The sequence below is a fragment of the Centroberyx gerrardi genome, chromosome 6, assembly GCF_048128805.1.
Source record: "Centroberyx gerrardi isolate f3 chromosome 6, fCenGer3.hap1.cur.20231027, whole genome shotgun sequence".
NCBI classification, from domain to species: Eukaryota; Metazoa; Chordata; class Actinopteri; order Beryciformes; family Berycidae; genus Centroberyx; species Centroberyx gerrardi.
Genome location: NC_136002.1, coordinates 29,770,960 through 29,778,984, shown reverse-complemented (window position 1 = coordinate 29,778,984; position 8,025 = coordinate 29,770,960). Strand labels below are relative to the sequence as shown.

The 8,025-nt window shown below is 41.9% G+C and overlaps 1 protein-coding gene across 1 annotated transcript; it reads right to left on the bottom strand.

Moving 5' to 3' along the window:
• Nucleotides 1–1,400: 1,400 nt before the first annotated feature.
• On the bottom strand, nucleotides 1,401–6,640 carry sertad3 (SERTA domain containing 3). Its single transcript, XM_071898797.2, has 2 exons — nucleotides 6,526–6,640; nucleotides 1,401–5,242 (listed from the first exon to the last, which is right to left on the bottom strand). Exon 2 carries the CDS (start codon nucleotides 5,232–5,234, stop codon nucleotides 4,224–4,226), a length of 1,011 nt encoding a protein of 336 aa, XP_071754898.2. The 5' UTR covers nucleotides 5,235–5,242; nucleotides 6,526–6,640; the 3' UTR covers nucleotides 1,401–4,223.
• Between the last annotated feature and the right edge of the window lie 1,385 nt (nucleotides 6,641–8,025).

Below are 8,025 nucleotides of genomic sequence, written 5' to 3'. Positions count from 1 at the left end.
GCTGCAGCACACTGTCTTTCAAACCAAAAATCAAAGCCGTCAAGCCGTTTTTTTTTTTTTGTGCGTAATCTCAAACAAGTCCCCAAAATGTGCTGCACAAGCTCAAATTGACAAGTTTGAATTTGTTCTACATGTAATTTCATCTGAAGATCCTTTATAGCGTCAAATACAGTTCAGTGGAGCAACATGGTTTAAAAGCCACATAGTGGGATGAGGAGGTACAGATGAGGAAATGTTTTTCAAGTTGGCATGTTTTTATATTCGTAACCAAACGCTGAATAGGATTTTGTTTAGAAATGTAAATCAAATCAAAGCACTGATATTTAAAGTATAATTAAGGCTGAGGTGGAGGTGAAGTGGCTGCTATTATCACAGTTCTCCACATGGTGTCAGTGTCGTTTATTAGTTGAACTTCATCATGAAGGTATTTGCAAATAATTCTTGTCCATTAAGGCACCAGCTGGTACAATATGATGAGTGCTTTAAGTTTATTCTATGTGAAAGTCTGTTTTGTTTGTCTTAGTTGTCCTGATGTGGTAAATTCCTTGTGGTAAATTCCTTGGTTTATAGTTATAATATTTCATTCATCATTTCATCCATTTTTTAAGAGTTTGGTTGGTGTTCAGTATAATTTATTCCATCTTGTCCCTACTGATAGACTGCCATAGCACTCTATAGATAGAAGAGGTTTCTTGACAGCAACAAATATGAGAGAATATGAGATGACGGTCTAACACCACAGAAAATGTGTAGTCTTGTGTATTTGGACAGTACAACAATGTTATTCCTAATTTTGTATGTAGTTTCCAAACTTTTCAAGACCTGGAAATAAATTACCACATTATTTTTACACACGCATTTCCAGACCGGTAGAAACCTCGTCAAACGTACTAACAGCGTTCCTGCACAGTTTCAGTTACAAAACTCCAGAAATGAATTTGTTGATATGAGGATTTTGGTTGATGTTCAGTCTGATAGTCGTCTTGCTCCTTCTAACTCCATATCACTCTGCAGATGAAGATTTATTCTTCACAGCAACAAATATCAGAACATGTGAGATGACAGGGGGTCTGAAACCACATCTGTATGTACATTGGGACAGTGCGATATATTTTCCATACTTTTCCAAGCTTTTTTGTGCAATTTTCCAGACTTTTCAAGACCTGGAAATGACCAAATTCTTTTACCGTACATTTCCAGACCTGTAGGAACCTTGTACTAAATACATTACTGTGGCATTCTGTAATAGGCTGGTTCAGTGTCATGTGGTCTGGTTCATTTGGAAAATGGGAATGAAATAATGTTGAGTTGTGAGAATGAAAAGCACATACAACTCTATTTTCAAATTTTATTAAAAATATTAGCATAGGAGAACAGACATTACATGTATCTCACGCCTTTTGCCTTAAAAAAAACATCTAAAGTCAAAACATAACCATTAAAATATTCTTTGAAATAACTTCAAATAAAATAACTGCCATGGTGGTACATTAATATACCAACTTAACATAAAACACATTAGTGAATTGTCAAATAAGGTACTTCCTTTAAATTACCCATCTTGTTAACAAGTATGTCATCTATAAATAGTTTGAGACTGCAGTCCAGCTCTTCAGAAGGGACGTTTGCATAGAAAGCAACTTGGATCCAGGAACAGGATATAAATGTACAAAAACCTGACAAACGGGTCAGAATGTGCTTCCTCAAACAATTTATCTGTCTCCTCTGTCCTGTAACTCAGCAGTGGCGCTTGGGGGGGATTTTTTAAAATTATGGTTCCAACACAAGTCCCCAAAAGTGTTTTTCTTTGGATACTTAATCATCATTACTTAACGTTCACTTTTTATTCCACTTAAATTATACTGTAATTTTTCTTTTGCCACTGCTGAATGAATACAGAGTAAAACACGCTCCACACGCTCACATCACGTGACTGAGAACTTAACAATACATATTATTAACAAAAGTGCAATAATTCAGATGTAAACCAGACAAAACATGTGGACCCGACTAAAACAGACAGGAAAACGACCTGTTAGTAGCTGAAGAACCAGCCAATGTGGCCGTGGACTGAGGTCAGAGGTCAGAGGTCAGTTTCTCCCCCTGACAGCATGATGCAGAACAACCACCGGGACTGATCAACCAGTGATGTCAGACCCGGACAATGGGAACTGCTGCATAGTGGTTCTGTGTAACGGAAAACGGAAACATCAGTGGTTTAAATAACACAAACATATAGTGGCTCGGTGTGGACTGTAAACTGCTGTGTAACTGACACGCTAGAGGTCCGACTGAAGGGATCTGATCCTGGAGGAACACGGGGTCAGAGGTCACAGTCCCTCACACACTGAAGATGTGCACACTCATGGTACTGTGAGGCGCTTTGAATAAAAGCATACATTAAACCACATATTAAATACTATTACTAAACTTCAACTGCGGCTGTAGCCACCGTAGAAAACTCCACGTTACTGCATTCAAGTTTTGCTCTTTTTCAGCCTTCGGTGACGCGGTTCGGACACCAGCTGGGTGAGAGGCATTAACAGTTTTGTTTACAATAATACACTTATTTATTTCTACTGAATAAAATTCAAGAATGAACTGTGCAGTACTAATGCAGGATACATGAATGTACATCCCACTTCTACTGAAACAAGTAAATGTGCATCCTGGTTTCTGCTGTGTAACTGGTGGAAAACAATGAGGCAGGATCGCCCCAATTAAACAGTCAACTTTCAAAAATGATATGCAATTCTTGAGATTTCGATCATTTTTTCCCCCTAGTTAAACTAGAATACTGGTTCTGATGGCTGTCAAACCACCAGATGACCTCAGGTGAGAAATTATTTAATGACAGCTCTAAAAAATCATCTGCCCAGGTGATTTTCCTGCTTCTTGAAACCTTCCTGATCTCTGTACGTCTGTCATCGTGCCTCTGTTAGAACTCGCTGATAAAACATGGGCTATGGATTTCTTCACAGAAGACATGACCTGTAATATTAGTGTCAACCTTTTTCCTTTCCTTCCCGCTCCGCCCGCATCACATCCACATTCCCAGAACTCTCAATAAAGCCGCTGTAACACAATATGTAGCCTAAAAACTCTGCGTAACTTCACACCTCTAGCAACATCATCACCAAGCTACTGTCCACCGACGGGTTACACGAATGACGATGTGGCGATGTCCGGGGCTTACAGCAACGCTAGTATGTGATTGGCTGCTGATGGGCGATGCTGCTAGAAAGGTTCAGCTGTAGTCAAACATTTCCTTGTAGAAAATTAAGAGACTTCCTCTTTTCTCAAGTTGCTTGCGGTGTGAACGCAGCGAAACCTGAGGCTGTGATGCATTAGACCAAGTTTTTAGTGCCCAGGGCGTTCTCTCACTTGCATTGATTACCTGCCAACTTCTCATTTCCTGAATAAAGCCTGTTTTATAAAACAGATCGTTCTGTCCTCAGTTCTCCTGTTGGAAGCCCTAAAATATCTGATAAACGCACACCTGGTGACTGCAGTTCATTTAAATATTAACATAGTAACATAGTAACTTGCCACTCATATCTCTTGACCATTTTGTCTAGCTACTGTTGAAGAAATGCATTGCTTAGCACAGGAACATGTAATTATTTAAATATTATCAATTTAAAAATAAAGACTTATTTTTTAAATGCAACAGTGTGACTGTCGTTTTATGAGAGCAGAAAGCCACTCGACAGTTTTAGTGATTTTAGAACAGCAAAGAGGGTTTTTTATGCCAACAATGCATCTTAGCCGTTTTAAAATCAAATACAGCCTTACATGGCTAACTGCTGAACTATGTTTCCCTGCCACTTGCCCTCCATTTTCACCAGAAAACACAAACCTGTCATGTTGCGCAAAAAGTTGCCAGCTGCATCACAGCTGGTACTCATGCCAGCCTGCCTGTAGAACAACTTGTGTCTTAGACATCCATCATTCTTAAATTTCTACACATTTCTATAAAACAAACTTACTAAAGGCCATAATACACCATTCCTGGAAGGAGATAACAACATAAAACCAGGCAGAGTGCTTTCAACAAGTCTGACGACCCGACCTTTTGCCTTATAAAACCTGTTCCAATATAAAAACAGCTCCTTCAGTCATTTAAAGTCCACTTTAAAACTTCAGTCTCTGTTCAGTAACCTTGCCGACGGCGTTCAGTTCACTTTTTGTTTTAGGGGATTTCTTATGATATGCTGAGACCATCAGGCCTCCACCAGGATCTCCATCAGATGCTCCAACTCAAGTCCTTCTCTCATGTGGTTCTGACCGGAGAAGGGAGAAGAAGACGGCGAAGAGAAAGGAGGAGGAGAGGAAGACGGACTGAACGAGGAGAACGAGGGCAGGCACTTCAGATTCTGGTTGAGCGAGAGGGAGAAGGGGTGCGAGGAGAAGGAGGAGGAGGAGAAAGGAGGCAGGTACCTCAGGAGATCGTCCCCAGCCGGGTGCCCACCTCCCCCTCCTCTCACCCCCAGCGCCCCCATGTCCCTCTCCAGCAGGGACGTGTCTATATCCTGGAACAGATCCTCCACGGCCAAATCCCCAAGGTAGCTGGACCTCATCAGCTCCACGCTGCTCTCCTCCTGCCGCTCCCAGCCGGCCCAGTGACCTCTGACCCCCTGCTTCGCCCATGACGCGTCCCCCTCTGGACCGCCGGCGGGCCCCGGCAGGTTCTCCAGGGACCTGAGGGGTGTCCGCGGGGCTGCCTGAGGACTCCCGTCGATGGTGGAGTCTAACGCGGTGAGGATGGAGGAGATGGCCGCCGAGAGGGAGAAGTCGGGGTCGGTGGACATCGACCCCCAGTCTTCGTCGTCATCTGAAGGGAAATTTGATGTCAGCGATCTGCTCGAAGCACAATTCAACGCGACTGACTGGTGGTTTGATGCATCGAAGGTGTAGCTGGCTACAGGTGAGTGTCGGTTTGGAGCCGCCATCCTAGAGAAGACACTCTCCCTCTCCTGGAGCGTGGATGATGCTGACACCTCCATACTGACGGCAGCCGCCCGGCTAGCCTCCAGGCTCATCTGCCGGAGCGTGTTGGCTATCAAAACGGACCGCCGGAGGCTGGGTTCAGGCAGCTCTTGGCCTCGCTGGTACTTGCTCAGGGAAATGTAAAACACACACTGGCGCTGGCTCTCCCAGGCGGCCGCGCTGCTCCGGTCTGAAACCTCCACATCCTCTGGTGGGTGTTTACGCTTCTGCCCCTTCATGATCATCTTTTCAGCTGAGGAGGGAGGGAGGGAGAAATCATTAGCTGGCTTGTAATGCAGCTAGCAAAAATCACCTCAACATTGTATAGATGCTGAAAAAACAGATAATTCTTAATTTCGAAAGACAGCTAACGTTAGGCTAATTAATCAAGAAAAAACGTATTTCTTCCATTTTCACCCTAATGGTTTTCGTAGTTTTCGTTTCTCTTCTCCTCAGTGTGGGACTAACTTAAGGTTGGGGGTTGTCGTTTGCATATTGGTTTCTTAATGTGGGCGTTGAGAAGCCCGTTGAGACTGAAACTGTGATAAAAGGCTATACAGATAAGCTTGACTTGATTAACACGACGGAAATGAGTAGTTAAACCGCTAACTTTAAAATGAATTTGAAAAAACAGAGGCAAGAAACGCAACTTTGAAAGCAAACAAACCTGTTGATTCACTTCCCGTCTCTCCTCAGCAGGCGATACCGTTGTTGTTTTTTGATTCCTCTTCGACCCAAAGCGACTTTAACGTTACACTTTTTACTCATTCATATATATATACGCTACAGGTATGTTAGGGTAAATAAAAATAAATCTGAAGGTTCAAAATTGTAACGTTTAGAGTTTAGCTCCGCTCACCGATGCGAAGAAAACGGACCTCTGCTTCTTCTCCCGCCCGTGATTTGAGTTTTACGCCAAAAGTTTACAGTTGGGGGATGGCTGCAGCGAGGGGCATTATGGGTAATGTAGTTTATACACGTTACATGCCACAGCACTGATTTCTCATTACAGGATTACATTGAATACGTGTAAAAATTAACTTGTGATTAATATAATGTTATTATATGCCTTTATATAACGTATAGGCCCATACATTCGCTCCAACTGATTGCTGCCCAGACCAGATTGTCAACCTTGTTATGTAATTTGCATTACACTGATTCTTCCATGATTACATCACCGATAGGAGAGGGAGTCCCATCCGCATATTTGCTCTGAATACAAAAGTAGCGCAGACAGCAGCTGATAGCTTTAATATGTGTATAAAAAGCCCCAGAAGCGGTTTCCAGTCGGCATATCCTGTCTTTACGGTACAGTGATAAAGGACGGGAACTTATGTCTGATAAGGAAATACTGCAACGACCAATAAACGAAAATATCCAAAGGTTTCGGTAATGATTTAATCTGACAGGACATAGCAAAGAGGTCGCATAGGGAGCCTGCACATGTAACAGTTACACGTCCACAGGAAAGGTAGTTTTAAATCTGTACAGTTGTCCAAATCAATCTTATTCCGAGCTGTGAGAGTCTTTTACCTGAACACACTCTTCTTCTTCTCCTTCTTCTTCTTCTTCTTCTCTTCTTCACGCTGGAAAACTGTCAGCAGTCACACTCCCGCAGCCAACATGTAAAGATTTACTGAAGGTTTTTTAAATTCCACGGCTCGACTTTTCGCCACACGACGCACTAACCAGTCGACTTTGAAAAACAGCATTAGCCCCGCCCCGGCCGGCGTGCATTGGACGGCTGCAGTACATTTATCAAGCTAGCCAGAATACATAAGTCAACTTCCAGTGTCAACTTTCAAAATAAAAATACACGTTGACGGACATCTGTTGTAACGTTTTGGAGTAATCAAAGTATAACAGTAGACATTTAAGGACGAATCTGTGTTTGCGTTTAATTCCTTAAATATTATTCATATTTAATCTAATGATTCCAGTGAGTATTTTGATATGCGTTTTGTTGTTATGCACACCTCAATAGGCTATATAATTATAGCCTATTATTGTTTCTTTAAAAGGGACAAATTTGCTAATCACAGAAGTGGGGAAAGACAAGCATTTATTAAGAAGTGGGGAAACCTTTTTTTTTCTTTTTTTTTTACAGTCTAGGGGAAAACCACTGGAATTGTGTTTAAAGTGATGCACTGAGTAATGTGTGACATGTAATGAATATGTAGAATGTAACTTGGGATCACGTCAGCTAAGCTTATGTCCTTGTACAAGCTTGTTAATATTTTCTTTTCCTACCACTTCAGTGCTGATGAATTACAGTGTACGGGTGTTTGACAAAACTTGATACAAAAAGTTATCAAAAAGTGACAAATTTCCTGCTTTTATTTTGAAGCCAATATTACCCTTTTCCGGTATCATCCTTGCCTATCTCTGGATAGCTTGACGCAGCTTTGTCAGAGGGAGTTGCACAACTGAACATGCCGCTCAGCGGCCGGGCTGACATGAGAGACACTGATCCACATGATGAATGAACTGCAGTGGAGATTTGGACTAAACTGACTAAACCAGCTGTTCTTCAAACATTTTCATACCAAGAACCCCAAAAATAGATCTGCTGTAGACCACAGACCCCCCTCTTTTATTGTTACATATGACTTGGTACAGAATTATATAACTGTACTGTATGTGTGGTGACAGACACAGTGTGCAGAGTGAAACCTTTAATCAAACCACTCATCCTTAAACTCTCTCTCATTGGGAATTCGGCTATTCCTAATTTTGCTGCGGACCCCCTGGAACCCTTTCCAAGACCCCTGATGGTCCCCTGACCCCACTTTGGGACCCACTGGGCTAAACCCACAAGGAACTTGCTTGAATGGAAAGAGAATGAGTTTCGTATGATTTGAGAAATTCACAAAGATGATGAATTTAGTGAGTGAACAAGACAATGAGTCCATAAGAAGTCTATGGTAAAGACATGCTATATATTGTTTTCTATTTTGCTTTGTGTGTGATCAAATAATTGCAATTTTCTATTGTTATTTTGTTAAAGCTCATTTGAACTGAATTGATATTGTT